Genomic DNA, 27,758 nt, shown 5'->3' with positions numbered 1-27,758 from the left:
CCGTAACTGTACAATGGGGTTACTAATACCTGTCCTGCCTAATTCACAGGGCTGTTGTGACCTTCAAATGTGATCATATCATACCAGGAGACCTAGGTCCTAACTCTATCACTTACAAGTTGTGTGAGCTCGGTAAAGTCACTTAGTTTCTCTAAACCTCGTGGCAACATTAAAAAAATGAGTTGTTTGGGCTAGATGACCTAAAAGTTCCCTTTAGCCTCTAACATTGTGTAATTCTTGGATTCTAATCCAAAGTGCTTTTTAAAAACTATGAAACACTCTACAAATGTAATGTATTATTAATAACGTCATCTTGAATTTATATGTTGTTGATTCTGAGGACTTAAAAGCATAAGGAAGAAACTTCAGTCACAATAACAATACTGATAACAAAAATTTGTCTCATTTAGGATTAATGGTAAATTTGTGATAACAATATATTCTATAATAACACTTTTCTAAATAATCTCCCATTCAGATAATAATGATATAATAATGACTTTCATCTTTATAGTGCCTTAAGATTTGTAAAGTGTTTTTTAAGTATCATCTCATTCCACCCTCACAACAACCCTTTTTACTGATGAGGAACCTGAGCAGACAAAGGTTAGACTTAACCCAGTGTCACACAGCTAGTAAATGTCTGAAGCAAGACTTGAATGCAAGTCTCCCTGACTTTGGGGCAGATAGGTGGTACATTACCAGGTCTGGAATTAGGAAGACTCATCTTCCAAGTTCAAATCCTGCCTCAGACACTTCCTAGCTGTGTGACCCTGGACAACTCACTTAACTCCATTTGCCTCAGTTTCCTCATCTATAAAATGAGCTGGAGAAGGAAATGGCAAACCACTCCAGGATCTTTGCCAAGAAAACTTCAAATGGGGTCATGAAGAGTTGGACACAACTGAACAACAGAAGGCTTACGATTTCATTGGTATAGTAGAGAAAATACTCTCTACTAATGCAATCTACAACTTAAGTATTAAATTCCCCAGGTTCACACAATGAGTATGTTATAATGGTACAAGATCTGAATCCAGACCTTCATGCTTTCAAGATCATCTCCCTTTACATGATACCATGCTGGGGTTTTTCCTTGGTAGGAGGAGAGAACTACATTTTAAACTCACAAATTCAAATTCCTCCTCCCCAAATTTCCTCTTTCTGAATGTCATTAAACATGTGTTAATTTAAACACTGTTTTTTGACTCCACTCTTCTAGCTGGCCTCATGACCAACTCAAGAAGATCTGGCTTCCAGGGCTTCTAGGCTGATTAGCTGAGTGAACATATCTCCAGGCAACTCTGTAGGACTGGGAATTATAAATAACTTGCCAACCTAAGTCCAGTAAAGTAAGTTTCTATGCAGGGAGTTCCACCCCTCCCCTTTCCCACTTAAATCACAGATCTGAACTGATTTTTAAAAAAATAAACACTAGGATAACATGAGTTGAAACTCAGTTGTAAGCTGTGTGTGTAGAAAGGGGAGTAAACTAGAATCTCTCTTAGATTCCCTCTAAACTCTAAATCTAGGGTATTATTTCGAGACCTTAGTTCTAGGTCAGCTAATAACTTGCCGTGTGACCTTGGGGAAATTCCCTAGGTCTAAAGTAAGGACTTCCCCTCCCCCCGCACCAGACAGTCATTCATTCACTTGTAAAATAAGAGCGTCGGGCTCTGGCCGCCCAGAGATTCCTGGGTACTTCGATAGGCTTTCTTAAATCGGAATGGGCGAGGGGGAAGTGCTTTTACCTGTGGGGAGGGGGAATTTACCCTATCCTCAGGAAAATCAAGTTTACTGGAACTTGGCTAAATAAACACCAACAGGATCAGATTCAATATTTCCTTGGGGGCAGTGCGAGAAAGAGGGAGGGAGGCGGAGATGGGGGTCCCATTTTTCTTCCTCCCTTTCCTAGACCACACATTATCTTTCACTCTTGAGTAGGGCCCCTCTTTTCTCATCTGGGGCAAGAGCTAAAGAATGATTTCATTGGTCTCCCTCCGGGCTGCCAGGCAGGAAACGCTCTCAGCGCTAGGATAAGCCTGGGTTTGGAAAGGGGAAAAAAAAGAAAGGAAAAGGAAAAGAGGAAAAAAAAAAGGAACAAAGCCAGAAAAACTTGACCAGGGGCGCTTGCTCCGAGCCCAGCGGGATTACTACAGGTTTCTAGTTTCCTAGAAACACGGATCCGACCCCCCTCCCCCCCCATCGCAGCAGGGCTTGTGGGCGGTGTTTTTAAATATATGCTAATACAGCTGACAGGAGGTGCTGCCCAGGCTCACTCAGCCCGGTCTTCCCTGACAGCGAACCGGGAGGGTGTAGAAGCGAGCGGAGACCGTGCCTCCGACTTGCATGGCCTGGGGCCGCCCCGGGGTCCGTCCATGCCGGCCCTTGCCTTTGTGGTCTGGGAGTGAGGGAGACATGCGCCTCTGAGAATGGAGATCAAGGACTCCGGCAGCGTGGTCCTGACCGCCTACCACTCTTACGCACCGTCTAGGATACCCAGAATCGAGCCGAGCTTCGTGCCGGAGATCGCGGCCGCCTCGCCGTCGGGCCAGCCGGTCAGCAGCAGGTAAAGGCCAGAGGCTGGATTCGGAAGCGGTGCCGGGCTCGGTTTCGTTTCGGTTTGGGGAGGAGTAGCTCTAAATGATCCCTTGGCGGCTGATTAGCTCGGCCGCTTAGTCACCTTATCACTCCTGGATTGTTGTTGCACATTCTTCCGCCCGCCTGCGTGTTGGGAACTTGGTTAGACAGCTCTGCGTGTGTGTGTGTGTGTGTGTGTGTGTGTGTGTGTGTGTGTGTGTGTGTGTATGTGTGTGTGCATGTGTGGTGTAGGTGTGAGTGCGTGTGCGCGCGCGCCCGCACGTTCTTCAGAAATGACTATTGGAACTGAAGATGGATCACCCCCACATCTGGCTTGCAGAGAGCCAAACGCGTCCATCACAAGAACGAATAGCATTTATTTTAAGACGCAACCCTTCCTGAAAACAAAACAGAAAAGTTCCACCAGTAGTTTATTATAGAAAACTTTTGGGAGAACTCTCTTCGATAACTTCTAGTACCTACAAAAGAAGTGGAGAAAGTCTTTAAAAATTAAATCCCAGTAGAAATGATGCCCCCCTCCCCCTTCTTTCCGTAGATATTTCCCCCCCTGGAGTCCATGTAGCGAATCCTTTGGTCTTGTAACGCGTGCGAGGGTCAGGGCGCTATTATGTTGCACTTGGATTCACTTTTTGCCCGGTGACTTTCTCCTGATTTCAGTTAGTGAATTCCACTGGTCTTATAACATGTGCGAGGGTCAGGGCGCTATTATGTTGCACTTGGATTCACTTTTTGCCCGGTGACTTTCTCCTGATTCCATGTAGTGAATTCGGTTGGTCCTGATAACGTGTGAGGCTTGGGGCGCTTCTGTCTCACTTCTATAATCACTTTTTTCCCCGGCAAATGGAAGAGTTCTGGACGCCTTTTGTTTGGAAAGTGGACGAAGACAGGGAGCCTATCTCCAAGAGTCCTTTGGATGAAGTAAAGCTGGGATCTGTCTTAAACTATTGTACCATGTTTCACTTTTTCTTCCTTTCAGAGGGCAGGGACTCCTCCATTTACTAAATTAAAGGAGGGACCCTTTGGAGGGTGCAGCTCACTTGTTAAATACTGACTCGGAAGAGGAAGAGGAAAAGTGCTTACGGAGGGTGACACTTGGGTAAATGGGGGAGGGGGGCCAGATTCCCTAGTGGGTGCTTCTGCTTTGGTGCTGGCAGTAATTTACGAAGTGTTTTCCTTAAGAAAGATAGCAATCTTTAATTGTCTCTTCCTATCCCTTGAACTTCTCTTCAGTTTGGTGACTATGATTACTTCTGCTTCCTAATTTAATTGACTCTTGAGGTTTCAGGCGATAATATCCTTTTATTTGAAGGAGTTCACTTTTGGCCTACGCTCCTAAGAATGCCTACAAGAAAACCCTAGTGCGATGGTGAACAAAGAAAATATTATTTCTTCCCCAAGAGTTAGCCCAGTGAAACCTTTTTCTAAATTCTATGGAGATGAGAAAGTGACATTTTACTTTCATTTTCCCCCATCAGCAAATTATTTTAAAGGCAACTTGAGGGTGCAAGTTGATAGACCTGCCTTTCTTGAGCCTGTAGAGTATGCTCCATATTCCACAAGGCTAGTGATAATCACCCAGATTAGGTAGCACCCAAGTAGAAAGGATATTAGTGATGTGAGAGGCATAGCATACTTTGGAAGCCTGACCCCTTAGTTAAGACTTGTGCAATTTGAAAATGGCTCTGAGGTTGTTATCTTGTCTGTAAGGTCCAGCAGCTGTCTGGTTGTAATAGCCAGATTCTGCCATATGGACTGTCAGAAACAACATCCGTGTTTCCAAAGCAAGCTCTTGGGAGAAGGCTTATTAACGCAGCATGTGGCTTTGTGGAATGCATAATAGATGAAGGCAAAAGAATTGGATCTTTTGCTAGCATGCAGTACAGTTGTCAATTTATTCTTGATTGTCCCAAATTCTTATCCTATGGTATGCCTCTCCACTCCCCAGAAGAGACTTTTGTTGCAGTCTGCCTTTTGAGACATGGATTTAGGCCTCTATATGCCTTCTTAATCATATTCCAAGAGTGTAATTCACTGGTTCCCAGCCACACCAACCTAAGAGAGAAGGCCCTGTGTTTACTTAGCCGGAGGCCATCAGTAATCCTGTGTCTGATAACAGAAAATAATCGGGCCTAAGTTATTAACCTTTGACTTACTAACTGCTGATCAATATACTCCTTCAGGGCATTAGGATCTTTGTGTGCCAGCTGTAAAGAGAACTCTCTCCCCTCTTTTCATCTGATTGCTAGTCTTTTCCAAGGGTCACAGTCACTGAGCATCAAGGGGAATACCCTGACTTTGCAAGAATCATCCTTCTCAATCGCTGCCTCACTTAAATCCATTCCAAAGAAATCTATTTCTCTTTAGTTCTTCCATTTATCCACGGCTATCTGCCAAGGTTATGGAGGGCCCACAAGACAAAGTTGGGTTAAAAGAATAGCAACAATGAACTCATTAAAAATCCAGTGAGCCTATCACTACGAATCTTGGCATCTGTTAAAATAAGTCTAGAATATTCATAGAATCCATTGATTGAATGAAACTTTTTGAGAAACCTCCATACAATTACACAATTTCAACGGCCCTTAGTAAGAGATAGGGGTAGCCCCACCATGCCAGATTGGGATTGCCAATAAATCACTCCAAGATTAAGACGAATTTAAACTGTGGGTTTGCATTAGATGACTTCTGAGGTCCCATACCTAGAACTAGTATCCTGTTTCAGTCACCTAATAGTGATTTCATCCTTGGTCCATATGAACAACTTCCATTGAGACAAATGGAAGTTCTGCATGTTCTTTGGATTGTGGTGTCATAGAGTTGGAATCTGGGAGGATGGGGATAAGGGAAGATGCATTTACAAAGCACCTACTATGTGTCAGATACTGTGCCAAGTGCTTTACAAATATTATTTCTTTTGATTTCCACAACCATGGAGATGTAGGTGTTATTATTATTCCCACTTTATGATTGAGGAAATTGAGGTTAAGTGACTTCCTCAGGGTCACACATAATTTAAAAGTGTCTTAGACTGAATTTGAACTCAAGTCTTCTTGACTCCAGGCCTAGCTGCCCTCTAGGGACTTCTGAGGCCATCTAAGTCCACCACTCTCATTTTACACATGAGGGCACTAAAACCCAGGGAGATTAAGTACTTTATGCAAGGTACTGGAAGAAGCCACTTGGCAGAGTGACATCACTAGACTAGAAGTCAGAAGACTTGGGTTCTGGTTTGGTGATACAGTGGAGTCAGGAAGACCTGGGTTGAAATTCAGCCTCAGATACTCACTAGCTATGTCACTTTGGGCAAGTCACTTAACCTCTGATTGCCTCATTTTCTTCAACTGAAAAAAATGAGGATAACATCTCTGTTTCACTGGTTGTTGTGAGAATTAAATGAGGTAATATTTGTAAAGCATCTGGCACACAGCAGGCACTATAGAAATGCTTATTTCCTTCCCCTCCTCTCCCCCTTCAAGTTCTAGTGATTTCTCCACCCCCTATGTCTTGACCCTGAGTAGAGAACTTTAATTTATTTAATGTCTCAATCTGTAAGAGGGGATAACCACATCTCACTGGTTTGTGGTGAGGATCAAATGAGATAATGTCTGGTCAAATGAGAAGCTGCTATACCAACATAGACAAGATCCTCTAGAAAGTCAGCTCCTTGAGGGCAGGGAACTGCTTTTACCTTCTGTCTCCAAGCAGAGTTCCTGGCACTTTGATCTCTTTGTGTTGCTTTGTGGAGAAGTTACCTGCAGATGAGCTCAGTAAATGTTTTCCTGCTTTTTTACTTCTTCCTTTTAATGTCTAAGGTCATCTACTGTGGGCCTTTATAGGACAGATTTACTTCCCTTTTTGCTTCCATGAGGTATCTTCTTCATGTATTCAAAAATTATTTTTATTTGCACAATTTTATAGCATTTTTTTAGAGAATGAAGAGACACAGACTTTCTTCCTCATTGTCACAATCTAATCTGATTCATCCTGGAAAGGAATTTATTTTATAATCATGTCCATAAATGTGAGATTTCTTCCTTCTTTTTTTTTCATTTTGTTAAAAGTCATCATTTTCCTGTAACTTTAGACAGTGGCTAGAATATTTCCCTTTGACCTGCCAATCCAAAGTCCTCAAATGAGAACCCACCTATATATTGATCTGCTTCATTAACTGAAGTAGGCTATTAAGATAATTTTCATTGATCTTTTTTTTTCCTGGAGCTAAAAGCCAAAGGAAAGCCTTTGAAACACGAAAGTTGTTTTCTTGCAAATCCAGTAATTTATAGTGAGGTATTAAATAACTCTGAGCAAGTTTTCCCTTGGAAAAGGGGAACTGCATTTGTAGATAAATAAGACTTGACCAAAACAATTTCAAAGAAGAATTTCCATCTGAGATATTTTCCTTTGAGTTAACTAACTTCAGATAACAACTCTGTAGAAGCATTGTGTTACAATGCAGAATTCTAGGTTGTTGGGTAGGTAACTTAACTTTGTACCTAATTAGCAAAAAATAGCCTTTTATTCTGAGCATTGCCTATTCCTTTAGCTAATTTGACTCAAATAAAAACCGTGGGTGTCCCATGTGTTCAATCCATTTAGAAGATAGGGTGGGATAACTGATTGTTACTAAGCAAACAGCATTTGGTAGTTGAAGGAAATCTCATTTCCAGTTTTATCCACACTTTCTATAGAAAAGGACCCAAGAGAATGAAAAAGGATGAACTCAGCTCCATTAAAAAAAAAAAAAGTTGAGAAGAGACATAGCATTGTGGCAGAGAGTTCCTTGTACTAAATGCTCTCCCTGGTCTGGTTCAAACTTTCAGGGGAAGTACCATCACACACACACACACACACACACACACACACACACACACACACACACACACACACTCACACACACACACACACAAATAAAAGTTCACCCCACCCACAAAATGAAAACTCTCTGAAGATAACAAGCTATCTGAAGCCTTCAAGAATTTTCCAAGTTATATACAAATGATAAAAAGCATTTCTTCTGTGAAGGTGTAGTGTAAACAGCTTGAAGTATTTCTGATGTTTATCTCATTATACCATAAACTTCCTGAGAAGGCAAAAATAGTAGAGGAAAAGAACCCACTCTTCCTTAAAAACAAGTATAAAAGCTGCCCAAGGTGATCATGGAAATTCAAAGGTTAGACCACTATTTTTTGACTTTCCTATGAAGTATTGCATTCTAACTCATCTCAAAATCACTTTAAAACAAGTCTGGAGAGATTTAGTTGAAACATCCAATTAGAATATGCATTTTTTATTTTAAAGAGATTATTGCATTTGATTTTAAAGAGATTATTAGCAACTTCATTTTGTCAACTGGCACTCCTCTAGGATGGAGTTTTACTATTTAGTTAAGACAACATTTATTTTTAACTGTAAATTCTTGCTAAATCAGGCATTTGCGCAAGGAGTGTGCATGTGTGCAGGAGGCTGTATGTACACCCATGTACACATTCCAGGCAATAGTAGACACTTTTTTTTCCTGTAGGCTTTAGAAATGCCCGTGGAATGTCCTCTGGGATACTTATGAGGGAATATAAGGTATTTATAGACCATTCTTCATGTTATGGTTGAAACTAGAGTTAGATTCTCTGGTTTCCTCTTACTATGGTCCTCCTGCTGATCTCCTTGGTACCTCCACATGTAGAGCTGATGGAAAACATCTGGCGCTGTCCCTTAGAGATCCTCTTATTTGGCTAGTTGCCCAATCCACTTTCAACGAGGTCATTTCTCTCTGATTACAGGATGGTTGGATTTGCCCACAAAAATGCAGGAAGCTAAAAATGACGTAGAGTCGCCATAACAGGGATCCTCACTTAATGCCTCGCAGCAGCCATTTACGGCATTCTTGCAGAAGAGGGTTTTTCCACCTCCAAATTCTCCCTTGTAAAAAAAGTCATCTTAATACTCCCAGGTTTCAGTTTTCATTTAGCACACTGCCCTTCCTCCAAAGAAGTTTTATTTTCTCTCTCCAAATTTCGCCCCAGTGTACCAGAAAAGTCCTGGTATTCCTAATGATGACAACACCAATGCATAATACTGATGTTGGAGTTCATGAGAATTCTGAGGTTTAGCTCTCTTGAGTTTTGAAGGAGCTGTTTATTATTAGAGGTGATGTTTTATTAGAGGCACAGCTCATTGAAAGCTGGCCTTGTCACTAGGAAGACCCAGTGGGTCCAAGTCCCATCTCTGATACATTCCAATTGTATGAAGTCAGGGAAGTCATTTAACCTCTGAGTTTGCTAGGCCAGGGGTCAAGGATTTCTGGGGGTCCCTAAGACCCTTTCAGTGGGTCCTCAAAGTCAAAATTTTTTATTATAATACTAAGATGTTTTAATTTCCAATATGATCAAATAGCAACAGATATAACCCACATTAACAAAAGCTCTTTGAAGGGTCCTCAATAATTTTTAAGAGTGTAAAGGGCCCTGAGACCAAGAACGTTTGAGAACATTTCTCTAGGCACTCTCTAAAACCAGGAGTCTTAGAGAAAGTGCTTACCTTCTTTGGTAGATGGAGCTACTTCACTTGAAAATCCCCACTATCAGTGAAGTTACAGACCCAGCCCCTAAAAACGTTCAAAATTGTTTAGACCTGTCATAGAGCATTTAGGTCATGTCTTTTTAATGTACCGTCATCTGTCAGACTGCTCCTTCTTTGTCTCCTTTGTTGGTTCTTCTTCCTCGTTAGATTTATCAACTGTGGGATTTCCCCCAAGGGCCTGTCCTTGGCCTTTTCTTATTTTCACTCTCATCTATCTCATTTGGGTAATCAATCTCCTCAGTTCCTATTGTCACTGTTGTTCAGTCATTTCCACTCATTTCTGACTCTCCTGCCTCCATTTGGGGTTTTCTTGGCAAAGATGCTGGAGTGGTTTGCCATTTCCTTCTCCAGCTCATTTTATAGATGGGGAAACTGAGGCAAACAGGGTTAAATGACTTGCCAAAATTCACACAGGTAGTATCTGAGGCTAGATTTGAATTCAGAAAGATGAGTCTCCTGACTCCAGGCCTTGTACTCTATCCACTGCACCACCTAGCTTGCCCTGTGTGATTGCTCTATGTTCCTCTGGGTTTGATTGTTATCTCAATTCAGATGATATAGTATATCCAGCCCTAGTCTCTCTCCTGAGCTCCAGTCAGCTGTCTTTTGGACATCTCAAGCTGGATGTCTTGTTGGCATCTCAAACTCAACATGTCCAAAACAGGCCTTATTGTCTTTCCCTCTCCACCCACCCCGTCAAGCCCTCCTCTCTTCCAAATTTCCCTAAGAGAACATTACCATACCATAAAGTATAGGAGAATACCATTCTCCTATTCACCCATGTTTGAAACTTTTGTGTCAGTCTTGACTATTGACTCCCCATCTACCTAATTAGTGGCTAAATCTCTCTTTTTCCAAATCTACCAGCATCTCCAGCATATGTCTCCCTTTTTTACTAACATATCTGTAACCATCATCCTATAAAAGATCCCTGTCACCAAGACTATTGCAATAGCCTCCCAGTTGATCTTCCTGTTTCAAGTCTTTCCTCACTGGAGTCCCTCCACTCAGGTGCCAAACTGGTTTTCCCAAAGACCAATTTTGACCATATCTCCCCCCACCCCCACCAATAAACTCCATCGACTCTCAATTACATTCAGAATCAATGATAAAACTCCTGTATTTGAGGATCCTCCTAACCTGTCCCTTCTTACCTTTCTTTCCAGTCTTCTTACACTTCTCTTCCCTTCATGCAGCTGTGACATACCTACAGTGGCATCCTTTCTGTGCTGCTCACATATGATGTCCTATCTTCCATTGATGTCTTTGTGGACTTTTCTCCATTTCCTTCCTCTTCATCTTTGCTACCTTTTGGAATCCCTTATTTTCTTCAATCCACAGTCAGACAAAATTTCTCTGGCACGAGGAGACCTTTCCCAGACCTTTCCCAGTCCTTCCAGACACCACTGCCTTTCTCTCATGTTCTTGTTCATCTACTCTACTTCTTTTATATACCTAATTATTTATGTGTTGTGTTCTTTATTAGAATATGAACTACTTAAGGACAGAGATTGTTTTTGTCTGTCCTTCGCACTTAGCTCTCCTGGAATGCAGGAAGCACTTAATAAATGCTCATTGGTGATTGATACTGCTGATATAATTTTTTCTTAAAATACATGAATGAGTTTCTTCCTAATTTCAGATGAAAGTCCAATTTCTATTACTGTGATTAAATTGTATCCTCTCTGATCAATACTCTCTGGTTGGCATTAACCTCCCTCACAACCTGCTCTCATCCTACTTTCCAGCCCTTATTATACATTAATTTCTTCAGTTGCCAGTGTCCCAGGAAACTGGACTTTCTAATCTTTACACAAAACACTCCCTCTCTCATTTCCAGGCCTTTGACCTGGTTGAGTTCCATGACTAGAGTACATTTTCTCCTTCTCCTTGCCTCTGCCTTTTGGAATCACTGGTTTTCCTCAGTACCTAGCCAAGCACCAACATCTACATGAAGCCTTTCTTGGTCCCCTTAGCTGCTTGGTTCCCCTCCACTTCCTTTCCTTCCTCTCCACCCTTGTCTCTGCTTTGTGTTTTGTACATGTGTCTCTGTACCTGTTCTCGCCTATTAGAATATAAGGTCCTGGAACGGAGACCATTCCTCTTTTACCTTTGTATACTCTTTTCTCCTTCCCCATTCCTGTCTCATAGTAAGCACTTAATAAATACTTGTTGATCATTCAACTAATTGATCAATGAAAGGCGGTATTTTTTCCTTACCAGTTTTCCCGAAATGCTTTTCAGAATACTCCCTTTTTTCCCCTCTGAAATTTGAGATAAACCATCTATTTTGTATGCAGTAAAAATTTCTATCATTTCTCTCACATGAAACCAATTCCTTTGTGAGGCCCCACATCTGGGATAATTCCATTTTTTTTAATTTTTTTTATTTTACTAATTTTCTGATCCTGTATTCTCCTGGAGTTCTGGAACCTTGGGGGAACTTTTTTTTGATGGTAGCGGGGAGGGAAGTCAAGAGGAAAAGTCAAGGGAGTTGAGGAATTGGAAAGCCTGTTTACCTCAATCATATTCTGTTTGTGTCCATTAGAGAATAAGTTCCATAAAGACAAGTGCTGTTTTTTCAACTTTGTCCTCTTAGCACAGTATAGAAAAGTTGATTGAGGTTGAACTGAATTATTGCAAACATCCTTTCTTTTTTTTTTCTTTTTTTTCTTTTTCTTTTTTAATGTTTAACAATCACTGCCATACAATTGCGATTTTATCCCCCCCCACCTACCCCCCACTACCCCCCTCCCTCCCCACGACTGCATACAATTCTGCATCCTTTCTTTTTTTTAAAAATCATCCTCTTGAATAAATTTTATTAGTATTCTGCATTAACAAATATAGTATGAAGGCATCAGTTGTTTAATGTTTTCAATGTAAGGCACAGACAGAAACTAATAGAGTTAGAAGCAGTTCAGCACTTAAATGTGAGATTAACAAAGAAGGCACATCTAAGTCTATTTAGCAGTTTATACCAGCTATCAGAAGACATTTTGCAAGCAACAGACTACCTTTATTTGCATTAAGTAAAAACATATTTTGATCAAGAAAATTATATTTTTTTTCAGATTTTCCTTTATATCACAAATGTGAGGGTAAGGCAGATCCTTAATGAATCATATGATAAAAACCTTATTCTTGAAGAAAATATATTAAACATATTCTGCTAACTTTGTATTTTTCAAAGCAAAGCTGACATATACCACATAACAAACATCATTTTTTGTGGAATTTATGTTTCTTGAGTTCAGGAATAGTCTCCCTTTTTCTTTTAATCTCCAATGCCTGCCTAGCCCAGTGCCTGGGAAATATAACACACTTCACAAATGCTGCTTCTTGATTCATTTTCTCTTCTGCTATTTCTAAACCACGCTTGCCTGCACTTCAGACTTCCTCCTCATTCTCCTCCCTTAGAACTTAGACCTGCCCTTAGGAACATGGCCTCTGGGAGGTGAGTTTTTGTCTTATCTTGTCTAGAAGGGGGCTGCTACACCATTTCTAAGCCATGATATGGCATGTGTAACCGTCCCCTTTTCTAGCTCCTATTATATATGTTGTCACCCCCCCCCCCCTTAGAAAATAACCTTCTTGAGGGTAGGTACTACCTTGCTTGGTCATATTTGCCAACCCCAGTGCTTAGCACACTTCCCGGAACATTGTAAGCTCTTAATAAATGCTATTTCATTCATTTCCAGATTCTACCTTTGATAGATTGATACTATGCAATGGTGATCTCAGATGCTAATAATGTAAGGTGTGAGACTATTTGACTGTACGCTTTAATGGAGCAGATCACAATTGTTTTTGAGTACTGATGTCTGCTTTTTGTAGTTTTCCTATCTTTTTTTACTTCTTGCAGAATTTAGTTCAGTAGCAATCTGCTTCTCTGAATTTGTTCAAAAGATTATTGATTTAAATTTGGAAGGAGGGATCTGAGAAGTCATTCTAGTTGAACCTTCTCATTCTTCAGTTAAGAAAACCCAGAGAGACAAAGTTATTTTTGCCTAAGGTCCAATGGTAGCAAAGTCAGGATTTGAATTCAAGTTTTGGACTCCAAATTCTGGAGTCCAAATTTCACCCATTTTGGTGAAATGACAGTTTTTTGTGTTGTTTTGTTTTACTAAATTGCAATAAAAAATGAAGGATAATACTTTGTTGTTCATACAACCAGTTCTTAATTATTTAGGACTTAATTATCTTTTTATGGATTAATGAGATTTATTAGACCTTTTGTCTGCCTTTTCAGCATTTGGCTATTACTAAATATTTTTACCTTTAGCTAACCAGAGTAAAGTTTATATACCATGTAACATACAAGTAAGTGGATTATTTTGAAGTCAAAGTCATCTATTGGGGGAATAGAAAATCATATAACTGAATTTAAGTTATGGGTAAAATACTACTAAATTGATTCTGAATAAGGACTGGAGGAACTCTCGGATGATTAATTAATTAATTAATAATAACAGTAATAATAATAGCATTTTTGCAGCACTTTAAGGGTTTGCAAAGTGCTTTACCAATATCTCATTTTATCATCCCAACAACCCTGAGAGGTAGGTACTGTCACTATACCCATTTTACAGATGAGGAAACTGAAGTGGATGGAGGTTAAGTGGCTTGTGCAGGATCACACAAATAGGAAGCAACTGAAGTCAGATTTTGAATTCAGGTTTTCTGACTCTTCACTGTGCCACACAGCAGCCATGTTCATGGATCTGATTTGTCCATGTCTTGCTTGAACATGGTTCTTTCGTGTTTGTTTTCTTTTTTCTTGGGTTTTGGATAGCTGAAGTTAATAACTTCTCTATCCATGTGTTGTTACTATAACATCTTTTTGTAAATGTAACTGTATATACAATATATGTGTGTGTGTATTTCATTTTTACCGATTCTTGAAAGATGTACAAAAATCTGAGTTAATAATTTCTATACTTCTTTGTATTTGAAGTAACAGAAAGTTGATTGGGTGAGATCTGAAGCCAAAAAATGTAGGTTCAAACCTTGGCTCTTCTGTATACTTCTTTTGTGATTTTGGATGAATTAATTCTCCTTTCTCAGTTTCTTTGTAAAATGAAGCAGTTCTAGATAATGGTTCTCCTCTCTAGAGTGAGAGGGAAGAGAAGAAAAGGAAAATGAGGAGAGCAGTAGTCTTTTATTGCCAGTTCAGTCTGTCATGTATTTGGAAGTTATGATATACAATTTAAAATTTCATATAGTACATATATGTCTCTTCTCTCCCCAAATCAACAAAAGATATAATTTATGTGGAAAGCATGGGCATCCCTTAGAGAAACAGCTGGAGCATCTCTTGTTGTCCATCAGTAACACACAAGCTAATTACAGTCTCTACAGGATATTCTTTCCAAGACCTCTCATCTAGACAGATTATGACCGCACACATGGAGGATGAAATCTTAACAATTTGACAAAAAATAATTGATAAAAAAATGTATTAAGTCATTCCTGAGGAGCATTGAGCTAAGTGTTAGGGAAGTACAAAATTTAGATTAAGTTCAGTTCTCTCCCTCATGGAATATATACATATATACATACACACACACATGATATATACATGATATATAAGATAATTCAAAGTATCAGGCACTGGGGATACAGAGAAGGGCAAAAAACAAGTCTGTAATCTCAAGGAGCTCACAATCTAATGGGGAGAGATGACATTCAAGCAACTATGTACATAGAAGCTGTATGTAAAATAAATCAGAGATACCAAATCCAAACAATGCAATTCAACAAACATTTATGAAGAACCTACTGTGTGCTGAGCCCTGTACTAGGACTAGGGGAGATAAAAAGTTTAGGTGAGACATGATCCCTGCCCACGTGGAACTTCCTCTTAAAAAGGGAGAAATGACATTGGTACAAATAACTCCAGAATGAAATGAAAGTGCAAATATTAAATGGTAAATGATTATGTGAAGATGGGATGGGGAAAAGGGAAAAGACTCAGGAATCAGAGAAGGCTTCATGGGGGAAGCAGTACTTAAACTATTTTTAAAAAAAAATATTAATTAATTAATTTTTAGTTTTTAACATTCACTTCCATAAGTTTTACATTTTCTCTGCCTCCCTCCCTTCTCCTGTCCTCACAATGGTGCACAATCTGATATAGGCGCTACATATACATTCTTATTAAACATATTTTCACATTAGTCATATTGTATAAAAGAATTAGAATTGAATGGAAGGAATCATGAGATAGAAAAAACAAAAACAAAACAAAACAAAATCAAACGGTATGCTTTGATCTGCATTCAGACTCCATCTTTCTTTCTCTGGATGTGGATGGCATTTTCCATCATGAGTCTTTTAGAGTTCTCTTAGATCCTTGCATGGCTGAGAAGAGCCAAGTCTATCACAGTCAGTCATTTCCCAAAGTGCCTGTTACTGTATACAGTGTTCTCCTGGTTCTGCTCATTTCACTTAGCATCAGTTCATGTAAGTTTAAGGTGGATTTTTAAAAGGTATGTAAGAATTCAATAGGTGAGAGGTGAGGGGAGAAGGGTGTTCTAGGTGTAGAGGACAATGTGAGCAAAGAGACAGGGGATGGTAAAATCCAGAAGAGGAGATAGCAAGTAGTTCAGTTTGACCAGATTGTGGAATATGTGGAAACGAATAGTTTGAGATGTGACCAGAAAGACAGAGTGGTGTAGATAATAGAGGGCTTTTAATGATCTTTAACTTGGTGGGCATTAGGGAGCTTCTGCGGTGTCTCAAATAGCATAAAGCAAATATGCCAGTCTGAACAGTAGACTAGAGGGAGGAAAGACTGAAGGTAGAGATTACTACTTAAGAGATAGTGTCAGAGATAAAACAAATTCTGTAATTAATAATTGCATGGAACTGTACCAATAACTGAATTTTGGTCCTGAACTTTCACGCATACAAGAGAACTGGCAACTGCTCACCTGTGTGAAAATTCTGTGACCGATCTATAATCTTGTGTTAAATATTTGGGGAGAAAAGTGACAGAGTTCTTAGTGACCTGCAAGGCCATCTCTTCCTAGTTGTACCAAAGTAGGAACTGTGTTCCCCTCCTCCCACTAAACAGATCCAACCTATAGTCATCCAACCTTCATTTGAATATCTCTGTTACTTGAGAAGGCATTCCATTCCATTTTTGCACAGCTCTAACTAATATGTTTTTCTTTACCTTCAGCTTAAATTTGCTTCTCTGCACATTCCATGCATTGCTACTGGTTCTGACCTCTGCAGCCAAACAGAACAGGATGAATCCTTCTTGCACATACCAGACTTTCAAATACTTGAAGTGCTATTAGATACAAAAGGCATCTAGAGAACAATGGCTAGAGAGCTGGACCTGGAGTCAAGACTTGAGTTCAAATCCTGCCTCAAATACTCAGTGACTGTGTGACCCTGGGCAAGTCATTTAATTAATTTAGGTCCGCTTCAGTTTCCTCATCTATAAAATGGAGATAATAATAGTATCTATGCCTGGGGTTATTGGTGGGGATAAAATGAGATATGATTGGTAAAGTGCTTTGCAAATCTCAAAAACCTCATGCTAATATTCCCATTTTGTTTCTGCTAAATCTTTTCCAGGCTAGGTTTCCCAAGTTCTTTCAATTCAAAAAAAAAATTTGCAAAGCAAATTACATATAAGACTCTATGCTAGTTTCCAAGGATACAAAAATGATGAAACCATTCCTTCCCCCAAAAAGTTTGCATTAAACTAGGAGATAAAACAGATAAGTAAATGTAAAGGAGGGAGAGTGCATTAACAACTCAGAGTATTCAGAAAACTTTGCCTTAGGAGGTAGCTGAGTATTAAAAGGTAAAGGTGAGATGGGAAGTGTTCCAGGATTGTAGTACAGTCTATGAAGGAGATGGAATGTTCGGTTTGAGAAAAGTTTGGTAGACCAGTTTTTGTGGGAACACAATGTCTGGAAAGGTAGGTGAGAGCCAGATTGTGGGGGGCTTTAAATGATAGTGTGAGGAGATTGTATTTTATCCAAGACATCATCGGGAGCTCCTGAAGACTTTTGAACCAAGGAGTGACATGGTTAGACCTGTGTTTTAGTAACATTTGTTTTCCATCTGCATGGAGGATGGGTTGGCAATGAGAGAAACTCTAAACAGGGAGAACAGTTAAGAGGCTATTGCGGTAGAGGTGATGAAATTCTGTTCTAGGGCTGATGGATGTGAGTGGGGAAAAGGGGATCAGTTCCTTTGCAAGATGTAGTCCCTAATCCTTGAGCCAGCTTTGTGTCTACCTTTCTTGGGAAGCATAATTCATTCATGAGAAGCATAAAACTTGTCATTGTGCCATATGATTACACTTTAATGAAACTATTGAGGAGGTGTTGATGAGGGGGTAGATGGATAGGATTGTGGGGGTGGGGATAAGACCACTCAGAAATGAAAAGTTTCTACATGAATTCTGAGTCCCTTCCTTCCTTCCTTCCTTCCTTCCTTCCTTCCTTCCTTCCTTCCTTCCTTCCTTCCTTCCTTCCTTCCTTCCTTCCTTCCTTCCTTCCTTCCTTCCTTCCTTCCTTCCTTCCTTCCTCCCTCTTGTCCAGGATCACACACCTAGTAAGTGTCTGAACCTCTATTTAAACTTGGGTCCTCTTCATTTCAGGGCCTGTGTTCTATCTACTGTGTCAACCAGCTGCCCCTTGAGGCTATATTTCCATTTGTACTGAAGTTTTTCAATTCTACCCTCCGCTCTTTGAACCCACCTCTAACTTTCTTACCTCCCCATCCTATGTCCCCTCCAAAAAAAGAAAAAAAAGAGTTACATTGTAGCTCATACTGACAATAGATGCTGGCCATTGTGATCAAATATACATTTCTGGGAAAAAAAGAAGAAAAGTGGTCACAGAGGTAGGACTAAATCTGTTCCATATTACCTTCTGAAGCTCCCCTGAAAACTACTATATAATGATCTGTGTAATTCTCACCACCTTGTGAGATGTCTCCAGTTGTTTTCTTGAATTATTGCTTAAATAAGTTCTCAGGAATTTAATTTAATGAACATGTTTATATATTATCTCCCCACCTATATTCTAAGCTCTTCGTGGGACAGGATTCTATCTCATACTCAAATGAGATAATAGTTGTAAAAGCGTAATAATCATTACAAAAATAAAAGCACAATAAAGCAATATTTGTAAAAAGTACAGTGTCTGGCCCATAGTAGGCACTAAATAACTACTCCATCCTTTTTTCTTCTCTTTACTTGGCACATCTTCCTACTACACTCATCCCAGGGCCTTGAGCTTAATAGATTCGGCACTACTGTTTGCTGATTTGATTTTGTCTATTAATGGCCATTTCTCTGTTCTGTAATACAGGGACAGATGTAAATGACTTATTCAGAGATTCTTGGGATCACTTGGAGGATTAAAAAAAAGTACCATTAGGACATTTTTAAGATTCAAGAGTCAATTACTTAGTCAATCCCATCTCTTATTTACCCAAGTGGTAGTAGTGTGTGAAAACAGATGTTCCAAAAAAGACATTCAAATTAGCTACATAATAGATTCAAGAACTAGGAACAAGAATAGCTTTCCCTCAGTTGAAGAAATATCCCTTAGCTCATGTTCTTCATAACTTGTTCTTGGACTTGATTATTTTATGTTAATTGCTTGTTTTCTGAAACTAACAAGCAAAATAATGCTGTATTACAAATTATCTTTCATGGATTTTACAGTGTTATTCCATGACTCCTTTTAATGTGATTTACAATTAGAATTTTTGGGGGCAAGAGATGTGGAGGCATGAAATCCTACTTTGAAGTAACTCATGGCGCCATCTCTCCTCCCTCTTTTAAGTATAGTCCTGCTTTTACTCAGCCCTGATTGGAAGAACACCTAGGAGAATCAGCCAGAATCATCTCTAGTTTGGAGGATTCCCAAGAGAGAAGAGGAGGCCTAAATCTGATACACAAATTTGAGTTCAATCTGTGGCACTCTTGGGAATTGATGAGGTCAGAGTCTTCTACTACAGTCTGATATCCATAAATTCCATTAATGGTAATACTTCTCCCCTAATGAAGATCTTAGCGGACCATCCTTGTGGGGTACAATGAAGAAAAAATTCATCATTCTGTGGCTAACCTGGTAATATCTTTTTTTGAGTTATATAGAGTAGCCTTCAGACAAAAGATAAAGTCAAATCCCAGATTTATATTCAATGCAATTTTGTAGGATCTCCTTGAACATATATGCCCCATTGATAGAATGTCCAAAGAGCAAAAGGTTCCCTCCTTAGCTAGAATTTTATTTGTATCTAGGATAAGCTTCACAAAATGCATCTGGAGCAAGTTTCACAAAGGTAAAAAATGCACCCCCCCACCCCCCAAAAATAACACATTTTGAGAACAAAATGAATTGATGTCGGAGGGAGACAGGGCAGAGATCCCAGACAGGATAAGGCCCAGTGTGCTATAGGGAAGGCTCTCACTTAGAACACAGGTCAAGGAAGGAAGAAACAAGGGAAAGAAGGAATGAAGGAATGAAAAAGCATTTATTAAATGCTTACTATATGCCAGGCAATGGGGATATCAATAGAGAAAGCAAATCAGACCCTGCCCTCACAGGCTCACCCTCTAATTGAGGGAGACAATATGTAAAAGAAAGTTCAGCTGCAAGGAAGACTGGAAGTCTTAGAAGTTCTAAGGGAACAGATGGGAGGATGGCAAGGCCCAGGGGTCCTTAGGTTACATAAGTAGGTCATCTGAGAGTGCTGGGGGACTGTACAGCTTGGAGACAGGGCAGATGGTAAAGCCTGGAGGACACTGGGAAACAGTGGCAGGACAGATGGTAAGGCCTGGTGGTTCTCCTCCAGGGACAGGATAGAGTTGTTGACCTAGTCTATGTCATCCAAGCCCTATGAGCAGTCAAACAACACTGAAGGGAGAAGGCAAGGGGGAGGTGGGATTAAGGAGGATGTGGTGGTCGTGAGTGGGAGGCAGTCTTCTCATATCTCCCCCTAATCCATCCAACCTAGATAGATTCTGGACATCCTGAGGCTGGAGGGGGAAAGAACAAGAGGGAGGAGGGAGGGGAGCCTTCACTTGGCAGACCTGGATTGGTTCTGGGACTGTCAGGGTTTGGGAAAGGAAAGAGGAAGACAAAGGCAGGAGAGCTACCAGGGTATTGAGTGGTCTTCCTTTGCTACTCTGCTGTGCCCAATAGGGTCTAGAAAGGAAATAAATTACCTGGAAGCTTCCTGTTTTAACTATTTTTGCTCTGTAGATGCTAAACTGGTTCTGTGCTACTGAAGGAATTTTAGAATTAGAATTTTCACAGAATTTTAGTGTTGAAAGAGAGCTCAATGGCCCACTAGTCCAACCTATACCTGAAAGGAATTCCTACTAAAACATACCCATCAAGTGGTTATTCAGCCAGTTTATGTAGGGCACCATACCGCTTTCTTGAGGCTGCTCGTTCCCCTTTTGGACAGCTCTATTCATTAGGAAGTTTTCTTGACTTCAAGCCTAAACTTGCCTCTTTGCAGCCTGAAGTACAAAGTGACCAACACCCTTAAGCAAAGTCCTGGTCATCCCGCCATATTTGAGGCTTTAGGTGTGATTTCTAATACATTTGAGGGATAAAAATAGTCCCTCATCCATTTTATATTCTTGAATTCACCCCAATGTGTCAGAGGACCTCAGCAACACCATCAGATGACCCTGTGATAGCTTGGCCCTTGAGGGTTCCACATGGAAGCAAAACTCCTCCTCAGTCAGCATCAGACTAGCCTTGAGTGGGGACAGGACCAAAATTGTGCTTGTTTTTAAAGGAATTAATCCTGTGCTCTTTGGTGCTGTTTAGGACACTAGAACCATACCAAGTTCCCAGAATCTGGGCAGAAACCCAGTCCCCTTCCTCCCCTATACTTCACACTGGCTAGCCTTCCTTCTCAGCTGATCGCTTTATCCTTAGCTTTTATTCCATTCTCCATAAGCATCTGGGAATTCCAAAGTAAATTACAAAAAGGAAGGGCCATTTTGTAAGAACTTAGTAAGAAAGAAGGGCGCAACGTCATGATGAGGGGAAAGTAAAGTGAGAGTAAGTAGCTTAGTCGAACTCCCACAGCCAGTAACTGGTTGAGCAAGAATTAGAATTCAAAATTGCTGACACCCAGGTAGCTGGCATAACCACAATGGCACTGGCTTCCTCTCCAACAGAGTGGTGGAGTATATGCAGAGAAGAAGAAGGCAAAACACAGGAAAAATAAGGAGGAAGAGAAGAATGAGAGTTGATATTTTCATATTTTCTATATTTTTGTATTTATATATATTTTATATAATATATGAATATATGATATATAAATATATATATTTTATATGTACATATATTTGTATTTTTATATCTACACATATATATGTATATGTGTATACATACGCACATGTATATGTGTATACATACGCACATATATATGTGCTCATACACACACATATATTTCTTTAAAGTTTGCAATACACTTTACAATGATCTCATTTGATCCCCACAATAACCCTTTGAAGTCAATCCTATTATTACCCTCATTTTACTAGTGAGGAAACATGCTGAAATGTTAAGGAACTTGCTTCTATAGCTATAAAGTGCCTCAGGTAGGATTTGAGCTTGTTTTCTTGACTGAGGGCAGCATTCTCTCAACTACATCCGTTTGTTGTGGTTCAGCCATTTCAGTCATATCTGATTGTTTGTGACCCCATTTGGAGTTTTCTTGGCCAAGATACCGGAGCGCTTTGCCATTCGTTCTCTAGCTCATTTTACAGACAAGGAAACTGAGACAAACAGAGTTAGGTGGCTTGCCCAGGGTCACATAGCAAGAGAGTGTCTGAGGCTGGATTTGAACCCAGGAACACGAGTCTTCCTGACTGCAGGCTTGGCTCTCTATCCACTTCTCCCCCTAATGTTGCCTCAATTCCTCACAAAATGTAATTTCCTAACTGAGAAATAAACTACTGTGAGAAATAATCTACTGAATTTAACTGGAGAAAAACAATGGTTTGGATTTTGAGGAGGGAGGATGGAGGGGGGTACTAGAATTTTAATTTTTCAGATGTTACAGCTATCTAATTTGTGTTCATCTTAATATCAATATCTTGGAGAGCTTTGAAACAGTGACAGGGACTTTTCATGAGCAACTTGAAGAATAATATTTTCTGACCTCAAAAGAGTAAGCAATTTTTTTAAAAAAAGAAGCTGACTAAGTTTCTTGAGGCTGCTTGGGCCTTGGTATTTCAAAATAACCACAACTCAAAATCTCTCTCCCTCCTTCCTTTCTTTTAAAGTTCAGTGATTACAAGGTCAGCTTTCCACGTGGGCATGATGCTTCACTGTGGAAAGTTTTACCATAATGGACTCCCAACTCTCTCTAGCTATATAATTTGGAAAAGAGGGCTCTGCCAAGTATGTCTGAAGTTAACCGTGTCATCTCTTAGGAGGCACTGAGTCAATACTGGCTAACCCAGCATGATGATCCATTGTCTATGGGAAGCCTAAGTAACGCTTGAGTCCATTATGTCATCGCTCGTGAAGCAGACAGTACAATTCTACATAAATATAATCCTTCTCTAAACCAGACTCTGAAAAAACTCTAATAAGGGAGTTTTTTAGAAAACAATTCCATGATAATTTTCTTTAGTGTCAACAGAAATGGATAGCTGCCCAATGAAACTTTCTAATCCCCAAAGGGAAATAACTTTCCAATCATCCACACCCCTCATTTTTTCCCACCTCCACATCTTTTTGCATGTACGTACAGACACACACACACACACACACACACACACACACACGTTGTAGATTTGGTAGCCAGTTACTTTTTTAAATTTATTTTTGATTTATAGAATAAAATAAGCATTTCCCTAACATAGTATAATAAAAAAGATGATTACACATGAAACTGTAAATCTGTTATGTACAACTTGCTGTTTTTTTAAATATATAATAAGGTTATCATGTAAGTTTCTTTTTTTTCCTTCCTCCTCTACTTGTGTTTTTCAATCTGATGCTGATCTTACTGAGGGTTTAGACGTCTTATCATCCTCATCTAAAGGAGTCACTATAGAGAGCACTGTCTGCTTGAAATTTGTGTGCCATAAAATCCCTCTCCTGTAATTTCCCATCCCATTCAGGGTCTGACAGCTTTTGCAAAAGAAATGAGGTAAATTCCCATAATTTAGAGCAATGGTCTCCAAAATGGCAGACAAGCCCAAGGGGGTTTATGGTCTGGCTTCATAGAATACATGATTAACCAGCAGGAAGCTGGAAAGATGGGTCACCTCATACCCTCCCCTTGAGCATGTCTCCAACACAACCCCATCTAGCCTTATCTCCCAGCACTTCCTTCATTCTGTAAGCTGCTACTTTTTCCCACCTGATCTGGGCATTGGTCCCTCAGGAAAGTTATACCCTAAGGAGATCTGGGCACCCACAGTAAAAATACTACTGGGAAACCTTTCTCCCCTCCCATATACCCTCCATATGTATATCCACTCCTTACCCCTCGTTTCATCTTGTGGTTGTGGTAGAGCCTGGCTCTATACTTTGGAGTCAATGACTAGTGATTTAGGGCCCTGCTCCCATGTTTTCATTTTGAATGAATTAGAACAGGTATAGATTAGTTGAAGCAGATTGTGGATCTCTGATTATATTTTTTCTCCAAGCTTACTCCTCTTCTAAACTTTCGTTACAATGAAGGTCACCAACATCTTTCTGATCACTCAGGTCTGAAAACTCAGTGTCCTCTTGAGCTCCTTTCTCTTACCCACATATCTAATTGATCATCAGATCTTGCCATTTTTATTCTCATCTGTCTACTTCTTTGTTGGTGTTGTTTGTTTTGTGTTCTCAAAGAGGACCAGTGCATCAGGAGAGTGATGCCTTGACTTGCAAGTGAATTGGATTTAAGTGAGGCAGGGCTGTACAAAGTCATCAGCCTCACTCTGTTCTCCAGGGTCATTGGAGTCCAGTAGCAAGACTTAGGTTAAGATATGACTGGCCCCAGATGGGGACCTTGGCCTTTTTAAGCTAAGATCTTTCCCAGGTCTCAGATAGTGGGAGACAATGCCCATTCAGTGATTAAAGGCTGGGTAAGAATTGAGGCTAAAGATTCCCTTCACAAAAAATCAGCCTAGGAGGGCAAGACTAAGAGTTTCTGGCCAAAACAGAAACCATTGCTATTTGCATCCACTCTGAGCCATTATAACCCAAACACTATCTCTCCTCTTAATTATTGCCATAGCCTCGTAAAATTGGTCTCTCCTGCCTCAGGTGTCTCTTCCCTCTCCATTCCATCCTCCACAGAGCTGCCAAAATAGTTTTCCTCCCACATCTTCCTCTTTTCCTCTTTCTTTCTTAGCTGGGGGCCTTTGTTTGTTATTTTACTGAGAAAATTGAGGTCATTGTAAGTGAGCTCTGGTGAGTTCCCTTGCCTCCTATTCTCTTTATCTGATAACCCCTTACCATCACCTCCCTCTCCTCTTTTCCCCTAAGATCTGGTGCCTCAGGGTCCCCCACATCACCTCTCTACATGTACACCTGAGGCTATCACCTCCTTTCTTCTCTAGTAGATTGCCTTCACAATCATCCCCTTTGCCTTTTGAATAGTCAACTTCTCCCTATCAACTGATTCTTTCCCTAGTGCCTTCAAACATGTTCAATTCTCCTCCACGCTTAAAAAAAAAAAACAAAAAAACAAACCCAAACAAATAATCAACAAAAAAGCCCCACCTTCCATTAGACCCTACCATCCCTTCCAGATCCCATCTTTCTTCATTTTCACTTCCTGATTTCTTGAAACAGCTGTCTAATTCCCCTCCTTCTAGAACTTCCTCTCTTCTCACCACTCCTCAACCATTTGTAATCTCGTTTTCTGCCTCATCACTTAACTACTCCCTCCAAAGTTACCAATGATCTCTTAATTGCCAAACTTGATGGTCTTTTGTCAGTCTTAATTCTTCTGGATCTCTATTCTTTATGTGATACTTACTCATCCCCTCCTTCTGGATACTCTTAGCTCCCTGAATTTTCACGGGTCTAGTCTCTTCTGGCTCACCTCCTACCTCTCCATCCTTTTTTTTTCAGCCTCCTTTGCTGGCTTAACATCTATATCATGACCCCTAATTCTTGGTGTTTCCTAAGATCCTATTCTAGGTTCTCTTCTCTCTTTACACTCTCTTGATAATCTCAACAGTTCACGTAGGTTTAATAACTGAGATCTATCCAGGCTCAGCACCAGGCTCTCCCTTGAGCTTTTGTCCTATATCACTAATTTTCCATTAGATATTTAAAACTAGGTATCTTAAATTCATCATGTCTAGAACTAGACTCATTATCTTTCCCTCTAAACCCTTGCTTTTTCCAATCTTCTCTTTTTCTTTTCAAGGCTCCCAAGTTCATAATCTTGGCATTATTTTTGATGCATCCGTACTCTGAACCCAATATATCTCCCAGGTTCATAATCTTGGCATCAGTCTCTGGAACCCAACATATCTAATCAGTTGCCAAATCTTTGCGTTTCTCTCCTCCTTAACAAGCTTTCTTACATTCAGCTCTTGAACAGTAGCCAGCTTAGTTTAGGCTCTTACCATTTTTCATCTAGCTTATTGCAACAGCCTTATGAATGGTCTTCCTTCCTCGATTCTCTATCCACTCGAGTCCACCCCATATACTGATGCCAAAATAACTTTCCTTAAACATACATCTGACCATGTGATTCTCCTATTCAGTCAACTCCAGTGAATTCCTCTTGCCTTGCAGATAAAATATAAATTTCTCTGTTTATCTTTTAAAGCTCTCTACAATCCAGCCCCAAGCTATATTTTCAATGTCATTGTATATTACCCCTCCTCCTCCATTTTGGAATCCAGCCAAACTGGCTTCTCTCTGTTTCTCATTCAAAATCCTCCACATGTCTCTTTTTGCATAGTTTGGAATGACCTTGTCTCTTTACCTCTATCTCAAAGTCCCTCCCTTCCTTTATTTAGCTTCAGTACCTTCTTCTGTAATGACCTTATTGATCTCCCAGCTGTTAATGCTCTCCCTACCTTGTATCTAACAACTTTGCATATATTTGTATTTATTGACTTGGTGATATATATATTTTTATGTGTACTTGTCATCTACCCCCAATTAGAATGCAATCTTCTTGCTTGTAGGTATTGTTTCCTTTTTTTTTTCTCTTGTATTCCAAGCACCTGGCACAATGACTGGCATATAGTAGGTATTTAATAAATACTCTCAAGTCTAACCATGTCACTCTGCTACTTAAATTCCAGTGGCTCCCTATTGACTCTAAAACCAAATGTTATTCTGTCTGTATTTTATTTTTCATTTTCAATTTTTGTCTATTTCACAATATACATATTTATTAATACTGTAGTAATATATGTATATATATGTAATTTATAAATAAGTAAATACACAGATATTGGGAATGAACGCTGAAGTATTACTTACTAATTGGTATGCACCATCAAAAAAGTTTTCAGACTATTAGTTTAGAGCATTCTGTTAAACTGTCAGGGACAGCTTTTTCTTCCAGATTCATCTAAAAAAAAGTTCAAGTTACCCATTCCTTCCTCTCACCCCAGTGGGCAGTCAAACAAATTTCCATTTAGATAAAGCTCAATCCTGGTCCCATTGCTCATTAGTGATGCTGGGAAAAAGCAAAGAGAATAAAGGCAAGGAGCCATGGGATATGAAAAAAAAAGAAAAAAACATTTATCATGGCCATGGCATTTTCTAAGGCTATGAGAGAGTTCAGAAAATGAGTTAAAAGTCTGTACTGCCAGTGATAATTCTTTGTGTGAATAAATCCAGGTGCTGGTTTTCCTTTCAGCATGGGATTTTGTATTAAAATTAATATTAGTAATGTTTATTTATAAAGTGACTTTCAGATCCTTTAGGACAGTGGCATTTTTAACATATGGTCCATTGTCTGAATAGGACTCACAAAGTTATGATTGTTTGGCCCATGAGTACATATTTATCATGTTAAGAATTCAATATAAAGTTACATCATTATTGGACGAGTCACTTCTACATCTTATGGGACTTGGAATCTTAAACCAACAGTTTGAAGACTATTGTTTACAAGGAGAGAATCTCCCCAAGGTGAGGTGAAGGAGAAAGCACACTCATGAGGTGAAAGGTTGAAGGTCTTTTTCTCTTGAGAAACAAAGGAACCGTAGTAGAGCTAGGAAGCTTGGGGCAAGTATTTCCAAACTTCCCTGTGATGTTTGACTTTCAGATGTCTATTTTTTTTCTCTCTCTCTCTCCGTATTGTCCACATATTTGAGAGGGTATTAGAGATAAGTTTGGGCAATACTGAATTGGCAGCTGAACAGGAGTGACTCACTGACAGCCAATCAGGGAATTATGCACAGAAAGCTTTTGTCAATAAAGCAGAGACAAACATTGAGAAAAGATTTTAATGGAACATTTTTTCCTGAGTTAAAAAATGTTCCTGTGGTCAAAGACCAGAGAACACAACTGTATACACAGGCTAATTCCTTCCTGAAATATTTTGCATGCAAGTCTGTAGGCCCCAAATCCTTGATATTGACTCTACTT

The 27,758-nt window shown here is 39.8% G+C and overlaps 1 protein-coding gene across 2 annotated transcripts in view; it reads left to right on the top strand.

Annotated features, from left to right (window-relative positions):
* The first annotated feature begins 1,945 nt into the window (after positions 1-1,945).
* ARHGAP28 (Rho GTPase activating protein 28) overlaps positions 1,946-27,758 on the top strand; it is a 195,775-nt gene continuing 169,962 nt past the window's right edge. For both annotated transcript variants that reach the window (XM_072604264.1, XM_072604267.1), the window contains exon 1: positions 1,946-2,569. In XM_072604264.1, the coding sequence (XP_072460365.1) occupies positions 2,433-2,569 (137 nt within the window). In that variant the 5' untranslated portion in view covers positions 1,946-2,432. The remainder of the gene's footprint in view (positions 2,570-27,758) is intronic.

Source organism: Notamacropus eugenii, chromosome 4 (assembly GCF_028372415.1).
Source record: "Notamacropus eugenii isolate mMacEug1 chromosome 4, mMacEug1.pri_v2, whole genome shotgun sequence".
In the NCBI taxonomy this organism is placed as follows: Eukaryota; Metazoa; Chordata; class Mammalia; order Diprotodontia; family Macropodidae; genus Notamacropus; species Notamacropus eugenii.
This window is presented reverse-complemented; position numbering and strand designations above follow the sequence as displayed.